Here is a 22,472-nt window from a genome sequence, read left to right on the forward strand (position 1 = left end):
GATTTTTAAAGCAGGCCAGAAAGTCCCTTTGAAATTGGTCCCTAAGCACTGCAGTAGCATTTATAGCGGTAAAAGGAGTGTATTACAGAAAGCCAGTTTCACACCACCAGTGTGAGTACAGTGGAATTCTGTAAATTGTTAGTGTAATATGTATTGAAGCTCAAAAAGGATAGTAGGAGTACAGAACAGCTTTGTTCCTTGTGCTGTGGATCGAGGTTACCTGTTGAAGCTACCCCACAGCCAGATACTTGTTTCCATGCACCTAAGAAGACTCTTTGCAGACTTCCAGGGTATTTTTCTAGTTGAGATAATGCGTACAAAGGATTCCCTTAACGTCAATGTGCAGTGTAGCATCACTTTCATGGAGGACAGCTGTTTGTTAAAGCTAAAACCACCGATTTAAAAAGGCCCAGCACCTTGCAGCAAGTTTTCTAGTAAAAGGCCAATTCATTCTTCATCATCATCTTCATAGTAACGATTCCTTTTGATCTGTTCTTCCACAGACAGATCTTCCATATCTTCACCCTCCCAGAAACCAACATCTTGAGATTTGCGATTCTGGTTAGGAGACGATTCCTTAGCAGTCACGAGATTGGAATGTTTAGGAGAATTTGGTTCAGGGAATTCTTCATTTGCAATTTCCTGCTCTTCCATAGCGTGTTCTTCCTCATCTGTCTCTGCATTCACCTGGCCATTTTCTACAAAGTTATGCTCTACTGTTTTGATACCAGGCAATTCCCGTTCTTCCTCTAAATTTTTCTCATCAGCACCCTGGATGTTCCTATTCTCGACCTTCTTTTCCTTTTGCTTCTTGTCTACCACCACCTCTCTCTCCAGTTCCTCACTTCTTTTCAACATGTCTCTCTCTGCCTTAGAAGGAGAAGATGAATTCTCTGGTTTATGGCCTTTAACAGATACTGTTCTAAATGAGGCTGCGACTGTAAAGGGACGACTTCTTTCCTTCAGTGAGGAGGATCTTCTTAACTTTTTGAGATCCAGATCCACATCCTCCAGCACATCTGGCTTGGAAGTCTCTTCTTCTGGGGGCCATTTGGGTTTGAATACTTTGATGCCCTCTTCTAAGACACTTCCTTGAATACTTTGGTCAGATGGAGGCGGCCAGGCAATCCTGAGCTTTTTTGTTTCTGCTGGTCTCTCTTCTCTTTCAGGCAAAGCTGAAGCTTTTGCTTCCATAGTTGCTGCCAGAACTCCTACTTTTGCAATCGGGGCATCCTCAACTCCTGGGCTTTGCGGATTTTCTGTTGCATTTACACCATGGGCAGTTTTCTCCGGGGATTCTTCACATTCAGTTTTGCCTGCCCATAATTCCTTGTGTTGTTTGTGTCCAAAGCCTTCATCATAATTGCCTTTAGATTTGAAGAGCTGATTGAAGTGAGGCTTGCAGTAAATATTCCCACGCAGAGATGCATACGTCCCAAGACTGGTCAGGAAAATATGAAGTCAAACATTAGCATTCTGTGTGTGAGCCACCGAGATGGGTGTATACTTTAGTTACGTTACTGAAGAGATTCAATTTCAGTCTTCCAACACGTTTAGAAAAGACAAGCTTACAGCTTTCGTGAGTTTGTATGGCCCTCTTGAAATGTCAGGAGTGCATTACAAAGTTGGACACTACATATTCCCCCACATAAAATTACAGTAAGAGTTTAAAAATAGACTGCATCAAGTGCAAAAGCTGCTGGCAGAACTAGGACTGTATTAGCACTCCTACGCCCCTCTCCAGTCCGCTGGATTATGGTTGCCTTCAGCTCAGCTGAGCCTGACCAGCATCTTACTCAGCCGCTGAAGGGGAACACTACGCTTCCTAGACAGCAGCCAAATGGAGCAGAGTGTTTACCTGAGTTTACTGTTGCAATAGGAGCAGCGGAAGCAGCTGATGTGAAACACCTGCTGGTTGGCAAAGAGCCTTTCCATCGGATACACGGTCTTCTGACACCCAACGCAGATTTCCTTCATTGGCAACTGAAATTTCTACGGGAAGAAGAGAAAGCTCGTTAACTGGAAAATGAATCAACTGCTAGGGGACTTGGCTTGGGTTCATGCACGGCTTCCAGATTTCTCAGAAAAATTGCAGCGATTCACTTTCTGTAACTCAATGCTGATTATGGTAGAGCGGGTTCTGGTGGGCAACGGCTGAGGGAGAGGCTATGGCAGGCCCACAGGATTGCTGTGGCTTGACAGGGATTCAAGATTTTGCCCCAGTGAATTCCACAGCTGAAGCATCACAAATTGAGCAATGGTTGAGAAGGAACAATGAAAATACTAGAACTCAGTTATAACTTTTGACTGAGCCAGTTCCCAAAAAAGCCATCTTATCTATTTCTGCAACCTCAATTTTTCTTGACAGGAAAATGATGAAGAAACAGTCAGATAGATTACAGTCAGTATGAGACTTACCAAAATTTTTTTTAAAAGTGCAGAAAAAGAGCTAAAATAACCTCAAACTAAGAGGTGGGCAGGGAAAGGAGTGGATCAGGCTGCTCAGCAGTTTGAGATGATCCACTTTTGCTAAATGCTCTCCTCTCTTAAAGAGGAGGAAGATAGTTTCAGCACAGATGCAGGCAGCAGGAAACACTTTTGACTTCATTTGTAAGCAATTCCAGTTCTACCGCAAAGAAACTATATTCAGATTTCAGGACATGTAGCCTTCAAAACTTGCTCAAGACTTAAATGTGAGCAGGGCTTTGAGGTTAAACAGCTAAAATTGTTTATGTGCTCACTAAGAGCATTTCCTGAGAGTTTAGTGCAAGGGTAAACTTAAACGCTGAGAAGTCAAGTGTCACTGCTGCGCTGTTTGGGAATTTTGTGTTCTGACAGCATCAAGGAAGCAAGTACACTGTCCACAAAAAAAGGTCACTTGATGCCATTCACTCCTTGGAATCTGTTAAGCTTGGCCAACAGGAAAGACACTTTAAAGGAAAAATTAAATAACTTACAGTTGAAGAATTGTCAGTCTCAGGCTGCATGTTGGTTACAACTATAGCAGCAGGGTAAAGGAGTGCCTGGGCTCCATACCACGGGGCTGCACAGACACATTGATAGCGTAGCTTTTCTTTGACTAAGAATTACCTGCTACAAACTTACTAAAAAGCTTTAAGGAAAATATGATGGCTAAAGAAAAAACAGGAAGGTCACAGGAAGACATAATTCCAGCAATTTATTTATAACAGACTCGAAACAATGGTCAGGCAATGAAAGTTACAATATGCGAGGGACAGATTGCTGAAGACAGAGCCAGCTGAAGTCAGTTTGTCACAACCATAAAGTCTGCTCCGAGTTTAATTCCAGTTTAATAGGTATTTCAATTTTTTTAAGGCCTTGCTTGAAGTTAAAGTAGATTAAAATTCTAATTATGATGACAGCTTGACCAATAAAAGTTCAGAGTTCCTTTTGAAAAAAAAAAAATCCACAATTTCTAGGTGCTGCCAAAATCATCTATGAATCCCAAATTTTGAGTCACTAAATGAAATCTCAAAAAATGAGAGTTCACTGATGCAAAACAAAAATCTAATCATCCATGCTTGCCACAGGGAGCAAGGCAGCAACCATTTGCTTGCCCATCAAAAAGTAACTCTCCCTGAAAGCTCAGTTTTGCAAGATGACATTATGGTGCTGGCACGTGCTTCTGCAATGCACATCCCCATCTAAGAAGAGGGACTTACTTGTATAACAATGAGCCCTATGTCTGATGGAGAGGCGTTTTGGGGTGTGAAGAGAAAGAAATTCCTTTCCAGGCATACTACAAATAGGAGCTACAGGAGGAATATATAAAAACTTGAGAGAAAGCTGAGAGTTGAGCTCACATTAGGAGGGAAGCAGAAGGCAGGAGTAGAGGTTAGGAACCAAGAACAGGAAACAGAAGCTGGAAGAGACAAATAGGAACCTTACATGAATAAACAGCATCTGGGTTTCTATATCGGCAGTGCAGCATCTAAAGCAGTAACAAGGTAGCGCACTAACATGGTTCTAAAAACATAAAGAGAGAGCGCAGAGGGCCCAGACACGCAGGCTGGGTGTATCTTGTATGCCATAACAGACCAAGATTACAAAAATGTTGTAAGGCAGCTCTAATTTTGCGTACTGGCATTTATGCTCCAGAACACTAGGAAGCCACATCTCACTGGTTTTCATGAGGTCAGTGCTGTTCCTCTCAAAGATGGGGAAAACAACAAAAGCACAGTTGTTTCCTCAGGAGTGAGCCAGGAAGTCTGTGGCAGCCCAGGGAACAGGCATCCTAACTCCAGACAGCACACGTGACAAGCAAGTCCAGTGTGATCAAAATGTTCAGCGCTGCTGTTTGTGTGTCTAATAAGATTAGCAAATACACTCCTATCCCAGAACTTCTCCATCTGCTTTATAGCTCCTGCTAAAGAAAATGGAACATTAAGGACCTGCTATTCAGAATGCCAAACTCAGTCTCCGTGGAGTCAGTAACTGCAGTGCCCTTACTAGGAAGTTGCTACCAATTGCAGTCACCTTGGGAACAGCTGGAAGAGAAGGGTGGAAAGCCAAGTCCCAGCCCACTAAAAGCTCTGAAGAGCAAGAGGCATAGACAAGCCCTGATCTGATCCCCTGCTCAATCCCCTGTTCCTCATGAGCAGAGTCTGATGAAAACAGATCAGATACTGACACAGTTCCTGCCAGACCCTCTCTGACCATATTGGCTGCATTAAGGCTTTTCAATATTAAATAGACAAGTTAGTTGGTTTTAACCGTCACCAGCGTTTGAGAATAAATAGCTGCTTTACCTTCACTGCTTTTGGCTGAGATGCATCTGTCTGGCCAACTGGCTTAGAACCAAAGTTTTGCTGCTTTGTGTTGACAGGTTTCTGAACTTCTGTCTCATTCTCCAAGTTTTGTCCAACTAAGTGAGCAAAGGAGGAAGAAATCAGAATTACAGTTGCAAATGAACCTCTAAACCTGAAATTCTTACAAAGCTTGAGTTAGGCCTAGGACAGATTTTTAGTATACGACAGGTTTTTATTGGGTCAAATTCATCATTTGACAGGAACACCCTACAAACAACTAGTGCTTTTCCTCAGCCACGTGCTTTTCTCTTGTTGAGGCAGGAGATCAAGCGCTTACCATTGCCATCCTCTAGAAGACCAGAGTGGGAAGACAAGCTGTTCTCACCCGCAGAAACCTGCCAAGAGAATATTGGACAATAAGCACCTCTGACCTTATGAAGTCTGAATAATCATGATCTGAGTAACACAACAGGCAGTTTGGCACCGTAAGCACTCAAACAGGAAGAGACTGGCCACACTGAGGTGCACATGAAGCTCCTTTTTGTTTTGTAAGGCTCAAAGCAGAGTCCAGCTGACTGCCAAGAGTGTCAGTCCTTGCTACAAGTAGACGTCCTCATAATTTTACAGCTCTTGCAATATTCAGATCATCTGCCATAGTGTTCACAAACACCCAAACATCATATTTTGTTTTCCCAAACACCTGCAGTTTGTACACCTTTATTATTCTTCAAAAATCCTTGTTGATTTATTTTTGTTAATTGGTGTACCTCACAGGTTTTCTTACTTAGAAATCCCCTGACAGCAAACAGGACACGTTTACTGGAAATCTTATGGCTCCGTTGGACATTTGACAAATCTATTTAAACATTCAGCAAAGACAGTGCTTTTGGGGAGGGAAAAAAAAAAGGAAAAAAGAACAGCTGAAATTTTAAAAAGCTTTTACAGAACTAGAAGTCTGCTGTTCCCAGGTTGGGACAAACGTGCCTGGACCTATCCTGTTCATCCTTCTTCAGAAACAGATAAAGCTCTTGATGTATATTTCTTTATTAAACTTGGCACTATTGCTATTAAATCAAATAGTTCTACGTAGCTACACGGAGGAACTAAAGTACTGTAACAAGATCAATGGCAAATCATCACTAATTCACTATGACTGAAAGGTCCACTGCGAGCAAGTGAAGTTTGCCAATTAATAAGGAAGCAAGTTACGGATATTAACGTACTCCAGTCTACTGAAAAAATAACTGTAACACCAGTAGAGCGGGAAGCGCATCAGCGTGTTCTGGGGCTGTTCAGGAGTCACACACGTCTGGCTACTAAATCTTTCACACATTCAGTGTGGAAAGTGACAGAGATGGTTAGCAAGTGTCTTTTGTTTCCTTTTTGCCAGAGGATTCCTGTTTCTGATATTTACTACTCATAGTTTTAATTAGGCTCATTTCCAAAGTCTATCCTGTCGTTTCAAAAGGACAGTCCTGGCTCTCAAACAATGTTCTATTCAGGTTCTTTATTGCACCTGGACACCTCAACAAGTAACTCCACAATTACAGCCAAACACAAGAAATTTTATTCAAATCTTCCATTCAACAACAGGGATGTATTCCGAATGAACAGGTGTTCTTTTAATTAACTCACCTTTTAGCAAAAAGCAGCCTGGACCAGTTAAACACGAAGCTGCTCAGCTGTCAGTGAGGAGCAGCTGAAAGCAGCAATTTGGCCCCCTGCCCAAGGAAGGCTGGAAGGCTCTCAAAGCCCTCCTGGCATTAGGCTGCCACGTGTTCAGCATGGCTGGAATACACAGTACCCCAATTATTATGCAGCTACTTTTATCCCTGTCTGCTGTCCCCAGTTTAGTACACAAATGCTCGAGCGTGCTTTATTATCCCTGATTCATGGAGTAATTCAGTCTCAATTTACAGCTGAAGCTCAAAACCAGGAACAAACCCAAGCTGGCATTCTCAGTTACCTTAATCAAAATTTACGCACTAAATGCAGAAGAAACAGTGAAAAATTCCATTTACGTGTGCTACACAAAGCTTTTAATGATTTTTTTTTGGGTATTTTTTTTTCTATTTAAAAAATCTCAAAAAACAAAAACCACAAACAAAACAAATATCTAGCTGTGAATCATCTTTTTACAGTTAGGGAACATGACACAAAAAGTTTAGGGGGCTTCATCATAGTCATCACAAATTAATGGCAGAGTAAAACAAAACAAAAAACAAACCCAGAGCAAAAAAACCCCACAAAACCAGCAGAGGTTTCAGCCCTAGTCAGCTACTGAAGCCATCAGAAAATATGTTAAGTATGATATTGAAGGATTCTGCCACACTACATTCATGTAATTACAGAGAAGACAGGGGAATTCTCCAAGAAAACTTAAAATTTGTCTCTAAATATTCTCCACAACTGCTTAAAATTCTTCCACAGAGATTTGCTAGCATATAATTCAGATACAGTGTAAAAAAAATTAGTAAAAAAAAATATATCAGGAATTCTGCAGCATGTAAGTTATCTGTATCAGCTGCTCATATGCAATTTCTAAATGGCATGTGGAACAAGTACATCAGCTGTGCTTCTACAGCTAGTTCCACTTAAAGTGAAGTCCTTGTTCTTCACCAGCGTGAGCATCTTACCTTCTCCCCATCCTGACAGGAAATGCAGTCCTCAAGACTTGGTGGCATATTCTCCTTCTGCTCAGATTTGTAATTCTTGAGTTCACTGTCACTGGCTTGAATCTCATTCTACAGAATAAAGCACTTGAAAGTTGACAGGTTCTTTTCCCCTAGGAAAGCACTTGCTTTCCATTTTTCTTAAAACCCTTTTTAAACTGTTTTCCTAGTATGTACAGTGATAATTAAAGGAAAGGGCATAAAAATATATACAAACTTGGCAAGTAATACATCATAATGGAGGAAAAAGATGGAGCTGTAGAGTTTTACCATACTCTATGGAGGTACAGCCAGCATTTTTCTAAACAACCCTTTTTCTCTCTACTTGCAGAATCCTGTTTAAAATAAACTCTCATTTCTTCACATCTTCCTTTTCCAGAAATGTTAAGTTTTCATTTGAAATTACAAGTATTTGAAGACAAGCACTATCTGAAGCACTGTGTAACTGAAAAATGCAAGTTGACATAAAAGCAAATTCTACTCGTGCTTCAATACTAGTCAAAACCCCAATTCTGTTATTTACTGAGATTTTTGTTCTTGACAAACTGACTTAAGATTTTCACAAAAGACTCTTTCAGTCTTAAAAAAAAAAAAAAAGAAATCCAGTGAAACCTCGTGTTTCTTTCATTGCCACAGGATACAAGATAATTGGAGAAAGACTCATGCCCTTCACAGGCATCTTCTCTGTAATGTGAAACAGCCAAATGCCAGCACCAGCGTCTTACCGGATTTTGTGAACACCTCTGCACAAAATCGACCACATCTAACAGGTAATTGAATGTAATAATGGAATTAAATGTTAAAACTTTAACTATGGATCTCTAAAAACGCTGTTCACCATCTCCCCCTCCCCTTCCTGCATCACTTGCAAATGCTACAGAAACGAATGTTTCTCACCCTTGCTCTAACCAACTGCAGAAGTGTCTATCAGGTTTAATCCAGCCCTAATTACACCACAATGCCCTCAAAATAGCTGTTCCCAAGAGAGATTATGGCTTTCCTTTGTAGCACAGATGTGACACATTTGAAGAGAAGGGAAGTACAAATCCCACACTACCATATCAAAAGAGCCCTAGCTGCTTTGTCAGCAGGGAAGGAGACTATCCAAGAGTTACGGCTGCTACTGGAACACACAAGTACAGCAAACATTGGCCTCAGAAACCGTTGCTTGCTCCATCTTATGTGTTGCCCTTGTCCATGTGCCAGGCCAAAATCTAAAGAGATTCTGCCAAATGGAACATCCCAAGAGCATCAGGCTGGACTGACACCGAGTGTTGGGGATTTGCAAACAAGTCTCGGAGACATCTACGGTAAATCTCTTGCCATTAGGACATAATGTAGTGAGTCAGCTACAACTCTCAGCCCCAAACTGGAAAAGGCAATCTAGCAAACTGAATCCAGGCAAGAACCAGGATGCAGAAATCAGCAATTAGCAGGTAATCAGATTTGTTGCACTGTCTGCAATTACTTTCCATTCATGCAGTGAAGTTTACTCCACTTTCCTCCCAAGGGTTGGGGAATTAGACCCACACTGCATAGGAAGTGCAGAACTCATTTCAGCTGGGTAGAGACTGTAGCCTCTCTACAGAGATACCCAGGAAGCATGCACTCTTCCAAAGCTTAGAACCATCATTTTAGCTTTTATTTCCAGTGCAAGTTCCCTAACTTAAAAGGCCTGTCCTCTTAAAATTTTTTATTTTGGTTAATAAAAGGCATACTTAAGCAATAAAATTTCCCATCATCAAGCAAAACTATCAGACAGTTCCAGCAAATGTACTTAAGCACTTTTTAAACAAAAGCTTAGATTCTTGCAGTCTCTTCTGCTGCATGAATCATTAATTGCTCATTTCCTGATCAAATATCTGCAAAGTTGGCAGAAGTTCATTCACTGCAAGAGTCTAATTGGATTCAGATAACGGGTGAGGAGACTTGAAGGCAGGTGAAAAGCAAAAGGGAGGAAAACTGACTGGAGATCCCAGAGCTGCGGGCCAGGAGATCCAGGTTCTACGTGCTGTATGACACTGCAAGTGGCTCCATCTTACTCTGCCTCAGTTTCTCCTAGCTTATAGCTCGTGTACAATACAGAATGGAGTTTGGGGATTAAAAAAAACCAAAACAAAACAACAATACAAACAACACAAGAAGCGTGCAGAGAGCTACAGTCATGCAGAAAGTAAAAGAATGTCAGCTATGTTTCAGAGTGACCTCAGTCAGGGTGCCAGCAATTAATTCCTTGGAAAACTTTCAAGGTTATTGCAGGAAGATGCAAATACTTATTTCTTCCTGCAGTATGTAGAGGCAACTCTTCATTAGAAATGACACCTAAGGGCACAGTTATTTTAAAAAGAAGATGGCATTGTCTTCAAAAAGCCTGGTTTCCTTAAGATCTTCTTTCCAGTCGCAGGCTGGGACAAAAACTCACTTCTACACAAGCCAAAGAACAGACTTACCGCAGTCGTGAGGCCTGTGGAACTGCCCTGCTTGGACACAGCTGCCTGATACTTCGCCAGCCGATCCTTTATTGAAGTTTCTGTTAAGCGAGGCATCTCCAGGCTTCTCTTGGTCTCTGCCTTATCTGGGCTCAGTGCTGGACTAGTATCTACAAGACGCCCTGCAAAAAGAATTACGTGAATAAAGGGTAACTTTCGGGAACACCAGCACACCTGTCTTCAGAAAGATTCACAAATCCCATCCCTTCACCACTCCCAAGATCGCAGAAATTCCAGATCTAGTGGTCTCAGAAGTAATGAGAGCAAACAATTTTAACAGTGAAGATTGTTTTGCTGTCATTGTCAAAGGAAAGCATCTGCTGCAGCGGGTAGATGGAAATACACATCATTCTGTAGTGGAATAGTTGTCAGAGTCTTTTGGGGAAGATGGGAAGTGAGGAAGGAAGCCTCACCTGCCACCTCCACCTTCTCCATGAAAATAATCTATCACATGACATGATACAGATTAGAATCTTCAGAACAAACGTGTTATGAAATAATTCAGTTTAGTTATTTCCATTGTATTGTATAAAGTAGTTTTAATTTATAAACTAAAAAAAACCAAACCAAAACACAACACAAGCCATGAGGTTTACTGACCTGATGTACTGTGGCTCTTCTCTCCTTGGCCAACATCAAAGTCCTCCGAAGAGAGGCTGTTTTCAGAAATCCTCCTGCCCACTGCTGTCTTCCTCTGGTCTCTAGGGACCTGTTAGAGACAAAACCCACCTATCAGCTGCCTGGACAAACACAGATTGTTGCGTATAATCCTTTAAGATGCACAGGTGTCACTAGCAAATCTGCTTTACTGGAATAAACAAGTCTACCAGGTGACATCTTATTTAACCAATATAAAGTTTGATCACAGAATGCTTGACCCTCTGTCACCTGGAAAAGGCTTTCTTGAAGAGGTCAGTAGATGCCCTTTGACTAGTTATCTGTGTTGAAAAGTCAAGAGAACCACTAAGATCAGATTTTTAGGCATCTACCACTGCAAATACAAAACATCGGTCTAGATTTTTGCATTTCATACAATTTCTTTTGAAGCTAATGTGCAAGGTTATTTTATGAAGATTTAAAATCAGAAAAAGGATGAAAGGAGCGATCTATCAAACACTTGCGTTGATTTTCAGCAACAGAAAGAAGAATAAATCCTGTTGTAATAAAAGTTATCTCAAAGATCATACATTTGGTACCAAATAATTCCCTAATTAGGTCTGATAAGGCTGAAGCTTAAGCAGGAGAGTGCTAGAGATAAATATTCTCAGATATCCAGGATAATCACTATCTGCAACGCTGCAGTGCTGGACAGGGTATTTTCTAGCACTACCACAACGATGCTCTGGCTGGCTCAGTCAGGTTTGATACTCATTTGTTGAGAGCAACTCCCCAAAGTCTAATACCCAATAAAAGAAATTGTGAAAAGACATTTCAGCAGCTTTGATAAGTGCTCATGAAGTTCAGCATTTACTGTGACTTCATCAAGATAGGATGTTTTCACAGCTGAAAGTCAACCTATAAAGTACTAGAAGGTGATAGAGCTTTGTTCCCTCCCTAGGAAGAGTGAAATCACACAGCCAGTTGGAAATTAAGATTGAGGCTAATGAAAAAAAATGGCAAGATGCTCCAACCACACATTCTCCCCCACCCACCCCCCAACTTCCAAAAAGTTTCTTATTTGCTGGTCACCAAACTGAAGGAAATTCCAAAGTTTTATTTTAACAGAACTGCACTGTAAGATAATCACCGTGAAAAATCAGGCTGCTTTGGCATACAAAACAGCAACTTCACCAGGAAAGGAAAATGCATCTGGAAAACCTCTTTTTCCATTAGCATGGGAAATATTTTCTGTTTCTGTGGTTTAAGACTTTGGTAATTTTTCTTACTGGAAAAGAGCTTAGCTGTGACAAGTCTTTTCCTTCCATGGAGTGTGTTGATAGGTTCAGTTGGGGAGTGTCTGCACACTTGTAAGGACTTGCAGATTCCTTGTTCTGTGCAAAGTATCCTTAGATGATTCTTATTCAGCCGATGTCCACTTTAGTGTCACCTTGAGCCCACAAGTCTCAAGTTCTTACAATTCAGAAATTTGGTGTTTGAAGGCTCTAGCTTTTGACTACTAGACAAAGAAGATCATTTTAGGCAGAATGTACTTGAAGACAAGATCCTTTGAGGATGCAGAAGAGAAAACACATTTATCAGCCCACTTGAAAGCCCTGACTATTTTAACGCTGCCCTGTTTTTTTGTTGGGTTTTGTTGGTGGTGGTTTTAGTTTGCCTTTTTTTTTTTTTTGAATAATATGGCACCACATAAATTTTCTTGCACATAGCAGGAGTGCCTAAGCTGCAAATGAAAAAACAAGTTTGCAATATAGACACATGGGAAGTTTAACTAGCAGCAGAGTGCGTAAGAAAGTTTTCATTACTAGGGAACAAAGGTCTTAAGTAATTTAGATCCAGCATCTGGGATTCCAACCTCCCTGAAAGAAACCATCAGCACTTTTCAGGAGAAAAAGACAGAAACCAAGACTGGAAATGTGTTCGTGTTGCCTCTTCTTATTCTCCTTTGTTTCAGAACCTCACTTCAGTTTATTTTCACTGTAGTCTTTCTCCAGTAACATCATGCTGAACTGCCCTCATGTTGAGAAGACAAAGAATTCTCAATTATCACCGAAATTAATTATTAAACAAGTTAAACCTCTAAGGAAGAGTTGGCAAGGTGCCAGTATGTTGTGAAACAATCATGACAAGTGTTCAGTCAGCTACCACCAAGAGGAATTCTGGATCAGGGTCCAGCACCTCATCTGGACACATCCACAAAATCAAGGTTTTCTCCCAGGCAACCAAAAATCTCCATGTTTTACCAGCAGCAAAGGATTCAATACTCATCAGGAACAAACTCTTCTGCTTGACTCTTCACGAAGGCTAGGGAGTCCTGACTCAAGAGCAAAGAGCTTTCCCCCATTGCTGTGGAAGCCACTGCAGCAGGAAAAGTTCAGTTATCAGAGGCAGCCATCTCATGACCAGCCAGAACAGACCAAGTTAATGAGTACTCCCAACTGTCACCTGAATCACCTCCACCCTCCTGCCAGCTCCTCTCCTCTTTGCCAGCTCAGACATCTACAGGTATTACAATTTCACCTGAAGAGCTTTTCTGTAGATAAGGTGTATAACACAATTAGCCTAGGACTTGAAAGTAAAAATGCAAAACACCAAAAGCTTTAGTTACAGTTCAGAAATATTTATGTACATGTCTTAGTACTAAACCGTAGAAATATAGAGTCAATGTTGTGTAGACTTTATAGCAACAGGTTGATACTGTGGGAAGAAAAGCAGAGTAACAGGGGAAAAAAAAAAGTTTAACAAAGGGAAGATGAAGGACTTTCCCCATTACAATCAAGAGACTGACCAACTGCAAGTAATTAGGGTGATTCTGGCTGGTGGAAGGTAACACCCTGTGCATGAAGGAATCCCTGACTCCCAGCCTTACGCATCTGCCACTCAGTTCCCTTCACAGTCCTGGCTGGGCCACAATTCCCATGCCACAGCTTCTGCTACTTGCAAAAGGAGATCAAATATTCCTCGTGTCTGGAAAGCCCCACGGTTCTAAGACAGAAGAGGGGAGTGCAGAGGTACCACAGACAGTTAACACAGCATTTCGCCTGGGGCACAAAGAGTTGTTGGGCAAAAGACCAAACAGAAGTTACACCTATTTCATTGTACACTAACTGTGTTAAATGTGACCCTGCACGCAAGGTTCGCTACACAAAACAGTTTTTGCCTTAAAGGAAAAACACAACCCAGCTTGGAGACAACTTTTTAAGAAGTGGGGCAGATCAGTTTGCTCTTTTTTTTTTTTCTTCTGATCTCCCATGTGTATGCTCTCACTATCACTTACAAGAAGAATTCTTTGAAATTGATAAGAGACCTGATGTTCAGTCTTTGCTTAGTGCTGAGCCAATCTGGAGTGACATGCCTGCCTCTAACATGGTTTGAGCATTTTTTTTTTCCATGAAGATGCAATAAAAAAAGATCTGCCTCGTATCTAAATTACAGAAGACAGAGCAAGATCTGAAGGAATAAATGAATAAACTAGGAGACTTTGCTTATAACCCTGAAAATGAGAATGGGTTTGTTTAGAGTGGGTGACTGAGTCAGGAAATCCAGGCTTTAATCTGAATTCTTGACACAGACTTGCCCAGCAACCAGGCAAGTCATTTTTATCTTTACTGCCATGAAGTTACAGCCATGTTGCTGTTTAGCTTATACAGATGTTTTGTCAGCAAAGGTCTGACAGTGCTTATACCTTAAGACCACAGGAAATACCAGGGAAAATTGCCATCTCTCACTGAAGCCTTGCTTGCACTTAAACCAGGGGTTTATCAACAGGCTCAGGAAAAGCATAAATGGAAGAGGCAACCGCAGTTAGCCAAACTTACACCACTGCTGTAGCTGCTTCCTACCTTGGTGAAAAAGCTCTGTGCCCCCACAGCGCCTAACTATCTTCATTGTACGTGACTGCATGACATCATCCTCCAGCCCTCAGAAATTCCCAGAACCAGCAATCTTACAGTAGGGCTTTCTAATTACAAAGACACCCCCTCCCCCATAGACCTGAAAGCACTTTGTGCCTTTTCCCTTCTCAAATTAAAGAATAACCAGATGTACTCGGAATAGGAACATCACTTGAACCTGAATACCTGCTGTATGGTATTTACTGTGTTCAGTTGGTTTTCAGCAATATTGGAATTACTAAGCTTGACAGAAAAATCAGTTCCAGATTCAGTCAGCTCTGAAACAATTTATTCCCCAGGCTAAGATAAAGTTACTTGAAGCCCATCTGCAAAACGGTACTTTCCTGTGGAATCCTGACTGATGAATCCTACGGCAAGAGTTCAGAGAAGCACTATCGGGAGATCGCCCTCCCCAGCCCGCCCTTTAAATGGTCGTGATAGGATGGGCGGCTCTTACATCATGACAAAGACTGCAAAAATCTAACTTGTGAAACTACTAAATACAGACCCCAAACTCACTCTAACACAGAGGTGCTCCTCTGAAACCCTTCACTGTTACATATTTAAACGACTTTTGTACAAAATGTGTTTGTTTTACTTAATACTGCAAGGAAACCACCCACAGTAAAACAAAGCCAGAAGTATAGGAAACTATGAGAAAACTGGAAAATCCACCAGCATCAAGGCCCCGGGACGATGTTGCAAGTCACTAGCATATGCAACTCATTTTCTAGTTAAGCAATTCTCCCCGGGGACACACAGTCTGCAGTCCACATGCAGGATCAGATTTCATGAGCAGTTGTAGGAAAATGCAAGCCCTGTGCATTTGCAAGTCAAAACTAGTGGAGGCAAGAGCTTGTCTGGCTATCTCTGCTTATTTTTCCCCCATGAGGAATTTTTTTTTTTTCGATAAGAAACATTTGTTAAGATACAAAGATGAGAGAGCATCAAGGAAAATATGGGAGTATTTCGCAGGACTTCTATATCTCTCTCTGTATGTGTATGTGTGATTCACATACTGATACGTGTATTAAAAAACCCTCTCAGCTCCAGCTGTACTCAACTGTGACCGCCCAAGATTGCTGAGCTCACTTCAAACAGTTACTTTTTCTTTTATATACATATGTATAAATAGATACATATATATTTTTACACAATTCATGTTTACATAACTCATCTTCATCTTCAGACAAGACAGAAAAAATCCCAACTTGCTTTAAAAAAAAAGCTTCATAATTCCATACTTATTTTTCTTTCTTAAATTGTACCCAAACTCATTTTACATCTCCAGTGAGCAATCACAAATAGCCACAAATCCAAGCACTCTACACCTATTTCTATAACTCAAATAAGTTATTAACACCAGCTACATTATGCTTCAGCTAAAACAATGACTACAATGACTTGCAGAGTCAATAGTTCGGAGCCACTCCCTCCAGGGACTTTTCCTGATGCCCGGGAGGCAGCAGAGTTTTAGTTTCTCTTAAGATTTGAAGGGACAGATCCTTACCTTGGTCTGAGTCGCTTCACCCTTTTCAAACATCATCTTGAGTTTGTTCAGCGGAACGCTGTATTTCTCTATCTTCCCCGAAGAGTCTGTGTTTTCGCTGGCTTCAGGCTTTTCCACTTCTCTGGACTCTCTCAGACAGTTTTCCATTTCACCACTCTCCGGTGAGCGGCTTTTAAACTTTCTGCTATCACCACCAGGACACTGCAGCTGGCCAGGGGTGTCAGACGTAGCACCAGTCCCCGGGGTTTGCTCTGTGTCTGGGGAAGAAGCAGGGCTGCTCCCGGCTCCGAGCCTGGGGCTGGCGACCTTGTGCCTAACCTCAGCACAGCTGCTTCCTAGCGTTTCCTTCTGAGACTCCGTTCCCAGCACTGGATTCTCCCACTTCTTCTTTAGTATGCTCAGATTCCCCCTTTTAAAATGAGGGGGAAGATTCTCTGTGTTCTACAAAGAACAAGAAGTTGATTCCAGTTATATGCCCGATGAAGCATTAAAGCACTTCCTTTCTATGCGAAAGGAAGCTCAGGGCTCAGTCCTGATCTCAGCCCTCTGCTCTTTCAGCCAGCTGTGAATAGTTACAACTGTGCCACATGGAGAAAGCATCCAGGATAGGAAAGGAAGGAGGGGGGAGAAGAGAAAAGTCAGGAGCTGAAGCAGGAAGTGAGCAAACAGGATGGCCTTATAAGGGAAAAGGGAGTCAAGCTCTAATGAGTTAAATGACACACAAAAGGCTGGAATCCACACACGAAGGAAAGGGGACCAAAATCCACACAAGGAGGGTCTCTGGTGCTGGAAGAAGCAAACAATGGCAAAAGCAGCCATGTGAGAGATGGGTGGTGTGCCAAATGTTGCAATGTCTTCCAGCTGGTTCACAAGACAACAATTAGTGGCCCTTCCAGATCAGCTTTCAGAAACCACCACCTTTTGGAGTTATGTATTGCCACTCTCAGGTAACAGTAGCATTTTAGTTACCAGAGATCTGTCTTGTGGTTTTTTTTACCATGCAGTATAAGGCTCAAGCCAAGCACTGACAACAAATGTCTTTTTGCTCCCATTTATAAATACCAGATCATTTGCTGCAATTTTTCTTTTATTTCACTAACACATTGAAAGCTTTTGGCCAGAAACATGAACGCGAGTCACAAGCGCTGCCTTACCACTGTGAGTTAGATGGTAATACATGGAGCAGCAGTACTCCTCGTATTTTGCTTACAAGTAGTTAACCTCTCCCCAGGGTAACAGACCACCCGTGTTTGATTCATTCAGATCTAATTCCTGCCACCGTTGCATTTTTGCTGTCTCTCCCTGACGGGGACCGCTATGTATCCCACTCACTGCAAGTGGAACAGGTCTGCGAGGCTTACAGGAATTAAACGGGATTAGCAGCTATATTAGGATTTAAGTCTCTCACCCTATTACTCTTCTGGTCACATTTTGAACACTGCTTTGCAAATTAACTTGAATCCACCCAGACTTCAAAAAAAGATCAGCTCTCTTGCTGACTGTATTTAAAAGGAAGTACTAAAGTTGTAAGGCAAATGTTGTAATGTAACAGAAGTACTCAAAATTGCACAGGAGCTTTCCACAGGAACATCTCTGGACACGATGCCTGTGGAGTCCTGGCATCACACACAAGTCATTCTTGCTTGGGACTCGCCTGTTCCCCGATCTTACAAGCAATAAGAACATTGAAGATAATTTTTAGGATGCTTATTTCAGCACACCTACATCCCAAGCAGAAAAAGAATGACTCCTCAAGCATTAAAGAGATCAAGGCAGCATGGTCTAACAAATACTTACCTATACATCCTGAAAACGTGGCCAGTCTTTTTAAACAAAATATAATCTGAGGATCTGCTTATACAAAGACCTGCAATCTTCGTGCCTGGTATTTCAGTCAGGGTCCCCTGACCCCAGAACAGTGAGTGCAATGCGGTTTACAGGAGGGAATACAGTGGTATCAGAGCCCACAAGAGTGGCTCCCTCTCATCCAGGGGCATTTTGAACCCTGTAAGCCACTTCAGGGAAGAGCCCCCTTAATGGGTTCTCCAGCTATCGCAGATACACACGTTAGATTCCAGAGAGGCTGGCACCTCCTCCTAAGCAGACTTTTAAATTTAGGTAAGAGAGGAAGAGCTACCCCACAACCACCTCCAGCTAAGAACAAAGAGGTGGATATTCATGCATTGTGGTTAACTCATTTTGCCTTTTGCTTAGGAGCGAATTGGTGATTCAACATATAGCTTTGGGCAAGGTATTTGATTTTCTTTCTTTTCATTCACACTGGGAAAGGGTAGGAGGAATGAGTCAAAAGCAAACACTACATCTAAGCCAAGGTTCCTGTAGGACACATGGCAACAAGTTTGATATTCCAAAAATCAACTGTCACAGAAACATTGCATGTAGGTGATCGGTTCTGATTGCAGGCTGTTGCTTATTACCTAGGAAATAAATACTTACACTTCTTTTCTTCTCAGCAGTGGCTTCTTCAGCTGCTTTCTGATACCTTTGAGAAAGAGAAAAGAGAGAAAAAACCCCCACAAACACTTTTAAACCAGAATACTGAATGCTCTTGAACAGAGCTGAGATTTTTCCCCCCCCACCAAAGATTCTGTGCACTTCCCACACCTATTAAATAAAATCAGAGCCTGGAAAAATAGTAGCAAATAGTACCAGAACAATGCAAAGTGATAGACACATTTTAAGTCATTCAGTTTACAATAACAGCATACATTAATATTTTTCACTACCTAAGCACTCTGATTCTCAAATACAGACAGTTTACCTTGGAATAGCTGTATTGTTTCCGCCACCCAGCTGTCTGCTGTGCCCCCCTTGCAGGAATAACTCAGCTATTTATACAGCAGCTGCTGAAAGCTGAACCGTAACAAATTACAGCTTGGCATACGCAGAAAATCTACATAAGTACCAGTTTATTTTACTATGCTGGGTTGTAAACTGCACCAATTCAGCAGTTGCTTCATGAGCAGCTGAACCTTCCCAGCAGTGGAAACAGTAATCACAGCCCTCTGAAGATAAGCCACCCTGGATCATGAATCAAAGTCCTTTAAGAAGCTATAGAAAACTCCCAGCAATCTGCACACCACTCCACTGGGCGTAAGTACATCCCCGGCCAGGAGCACACAGACCCTCCCAATTAGTAGCTCAAGGTGATTGCACTTTGCTTTTGAAATGCGCAAATTAGTCAGATGTGACACATTTTGCCAAAAAAAAAAAAAGCTCTGCTTTTCAAAGGGAAGAGCCTTCACCCAATGCAAATGACATTTCTGTCTTTCTTATATGTGGAATTCTAATTCTGATCCAACTGTGAATATGCCACAGGCAGTCAATGAGACACTAATAACAGTCATCAGCTTCAGACTTTAAATAATTGCTGGTATCAAACCAGTAAGTAATATATATCACAGGCTTAGTTCCTTCTAAGAAAAAAATTAATACATGCAGATACCTGCTCTATGACTCATTTTTTGTCTTTGTAACAATTGATTTTTTCCTGCTGTGAATGGTGTGCTTCTATATAGATTTTTCCTCTTGTTGCGCTAGAGAGCAGACAACTGCACCCTTAATTTATTTCTGCTCTACCAGGTGCATTCACTGGAAGCGGCTGAAGGAGTGTAGCTGGCCCTCTTTAATCAATACAAACATATTAACCTGTGTCTCTGTACTATAAAGGTTCCAGAGTTTGAACGAGACATCCTGAGAAAGTAAGTTTACACAGGAAGAGAGATCAATACTGGAAGAAACAACAGGGAGACGTGGGGATGAAGGTAAAGTACCATACTGGAAACAAACGGGGATTGAGGAGTCCCAGACTTTGCATGTCTCTGACCTGATAAAACTGATCATCTAAACACTACATGGAATGAAAAAAATGTTCCCACATACAAATATTTAGGTAACGGCAATTTAGAAAAATTATGCTCCTCACTGCAAGTCTCAGTAGGACGGTGTTTTTCCAAGGAACTGACACTGCTTATGTAGAGGGACGCTACTTGATTAAGGAATAGCAGTTTGGATTACTTCCCGTAAGCCCTTTTCAAAGGATTACCAACATTTAGCAAGATAACCAGGTTCTGTAATGAAGCTTCAATGAGTGAATAAATTACCTTAACGAGAGTGGTCAAAGCAAGCAGCTTCTCCCTAGGACAGAGTTCTTAAAGAGTAACTCAAAGAGATATGTTTGTGTAAAGTCCAGATTGCAATTATCCTTCCCCTATAGACTCCATAAAGTTTCTCCCACACTCAGGATTTAGAAACTCCACTATTAATGCAACAACCTGTGAGACGTGGTTGCCCAGATCCCATTGAAAATCCAAGCTGTAGTCTATATGTTTCCTTAAGGAAATAAAAGCTTTTCCAGAAAGCATCTAGAGGCTACCACCACTCAGCTTTCTCAGTGTATAAAATATTACTTTATGATTTGACTGTAACCCATCATCCAACCCTCAGAGAAAAGGGAAGGATAATATTTCTTTTCTACACAAGTTTGGTGAGACATCTGGAAGGGGACATCCGTGAAGAACACGGCTACGGTGAGATTCTCTGAAGGAACTCTTACTCGAGGGTTACACCTACCACCTGCAGTCGACAGAACTACCCTTTCTAACCGGTCTCCAATTAACTGATAACTTTTTATAGTGCCAGGCAGGAAATGCCATGTTAACAGAGAAACGGATGCAGTTTGGGCTTGAGCAGTTAAAGACCATTTCCGATGAAGTAAAACCCTAATGGCAATAGCTGCTTACATGCTGGTACTCTGCCCTCAAAAACAAACTGCAATTTGTAGTTTGACAGAAAACGTTCCACTTTATTTCCTCAGAGCAGAACAAGATTCTGGTTGCTGAAACAATATCGTGGCAGCAACTAGAAAAACTTTTGCCCAGCATGTATTAAACCAGAAATTTCAATGCCTCCAGAGCTGTTTTATTTTTAAGAAGCAAAGCAAGCAGTGAAGCAGCCGTTGTTCGAGGTACCCGCTGGCAACCTCCACACACTTACTTGGAGAACCTCTCCGCAAGAGCCGATGACTTATTCTTGTTGACCAGAGAAAGCTCTTTCGCAGTGATTTTCAAAGACTGCGAAGTCCATTGTCTTCTATTAAACGGGGAAGGCTCCATCTTATCACCACAAATACCTGCTCAGGAAGACAGTACAGCGTCAGCAACGTGAGCAGAAAAGCAGCGCCACAAACTGATTCGATACGAAGTCACCATTCCGGTGCTCCCAACGTCCCACTGCCACTAAATCCTGATCATTGAGGATCTCGTCCACCGAGTTAAAAAAAGGCATCAGATTAAAATTATAATTTCCTCTACAGCTGCCATTGCGATGGTGCCCTTGATAACAACACTAGTGACAATGACAGCGGTGAGAGAGAAGCCGTAAGCCAGAAGAGGAGTAAGAAGCAAGCTGTGATTAGAGGATGCTCTGTATTTCCTACACACGCGCGGGCTCCAGGAAGCCCTGATATGCCCTCTCTTGTTCTGGTTTTGAAACCAAATGTGCCAGCATTTATGTAAGAAGGCTTGAGTTATGAAACCTAAGAGGATGTAATTCCTATGCAAACACTTTTCATTCACTCTTGTGGCGTTCATTCTAAGCGCAGCAGCCGTTTCCTCTGTGAGCTGAAACAAGTCTTCTGTTCAGGGAGGCAGCTGTGAACCTCATGTTGCAAGAGCTATCGGTTACCTAAAGTTCTGACTGCCCTGTCCTGCTGTAAATGGGAGGAGATTTTGAACAGCTTGTCGCCACAGAAACCAACAGGACTGTATCAGATTTTTTTTTTTTTTTACATACTTAGTTTTCTTTTGTGGAGGAGGAAAGGAGGGGAGACTAATTTAAGGAGTTCTCTGATAAGACAAAAATAAAGCTTGTAGGGCAACGCCTTTCCTTTTTTCCTCTTTTCTTTTATCCCTGCTCTCCTGTCACACAATGCCTGTACCAAGTGCACTGACTGATCCTACAGTGCTAACATCAGGCAGGCTGATCTCTTTCTCATATTTTCCATCAATCTCTTTAACTGATTTGCACCATGAGGTTGCACAACTCCAGAAGTCTGGGTACGGGTCTGCTTGGGCACCGGTCACACTGTAAATGGAAGCACCTGAAGATAACTTGATAGAAAGAGTCAACCAAACACAGGAAAGACCACGCTTCCGAAACCCTCATAGGCATACAATGCAATTGCTCAAAAATGACAGAGATTGGGGATTCTGCAACGCCTCAGTCCAAAGGAATTCAGCTGCAGCAAGCGCAGTCGCACTGACTCTGCGAGTTGTGAGTCTCAGCAATTCCCCGTGGGCCTGGGAAATGCCCACTTGGTGTGGAGCCAGAGGAACCTCTCTCGTGCTGCACCCTGCTGCTGCGCAGAGATAAAACAGGCAGCAGGCAAACACGGCGCTGTCTTGGTGGATACAGGCAGGAAAAACGGGACTTTCTCTGACATTCCTTAATTCACCTGATGTCATGGAGACAATGACACACCATGCCACTACATGTTTTTT

The 22,472-nt window shown here is 41.9% G+C and overlaps 1 protein-coding gene across 1 annotated transcript; it reads right to left on the minus strand.

Annotated features, from left to right (window-relative positions):
• Positions 1–447: 447 nt before the first annotated feature.
• On the minus strand, positions 448–21,086 carry LIMA1 (LIM domain and actin binding 1). The gene is made up of 10 exons (XM_010083211.1): positions 20,968–21,086; positions 18,409–18,454; positions 15,952–16,392; positions 10,531–10,639; positions 9,892–10,052; positions 7,406–7,513; positions 5,107–5,164; positions 4,770–4,885; positions 1,859–1,992; positions 448–1,441 (listed from the first exon to the last, which is right to left on the minus strand). Exons 1-10 carry the CDS (start codon positions 21,084–21,086, stop codon positions 448–450), a joined length of 2,286 nt encoding a protein of 761 aa, XP_010081513.1.
• Positions 21,087–22,472: the final 1,386 nt, after the last annotated feature.

Source organism: Pterocles gutturalis, unplaced genomic scaffold, assembly GCF_000699245.1.
Source record: "Pterocles gutturalis isolate BGI_N339 unplaced genomic scaffold, ASM69924v1 scaffold25085, whole genome shotgun sequence".
In the NCBI taxonomy this organism is placed as follows: Eukaryota; Metazoa; Chordata; class Aves; order Pterocliformes; family Pteroclidae; genus Pterocles; species Pterocles gutturalis.

Excerpts from the sequence above, each read along its gene's own strand:
- LIMA1 (XM_010083211.1), bottom strand. The coding sequence starts at position 21,086 with ATGGAGCCTTCCCCGTTTAATAGAAGACAATGGACTTCGCAGTCTTTG. Across the intron at positions 10,053-10,530 it reads GAAGAGCCACAGTACATCAG|GGCGTCTTGTAGATACTAGT; the intron begins GTCAGTAAACCT and ends TTCTTTTTGCAG. Across the intron at positions 1,442-1,858 it reads TATTGCAACAGTAAACTCAG|TCTTGGGACGTATGCATCTC; the intron begins GTAAACACTCTG and ends TTTCCTGACCAG.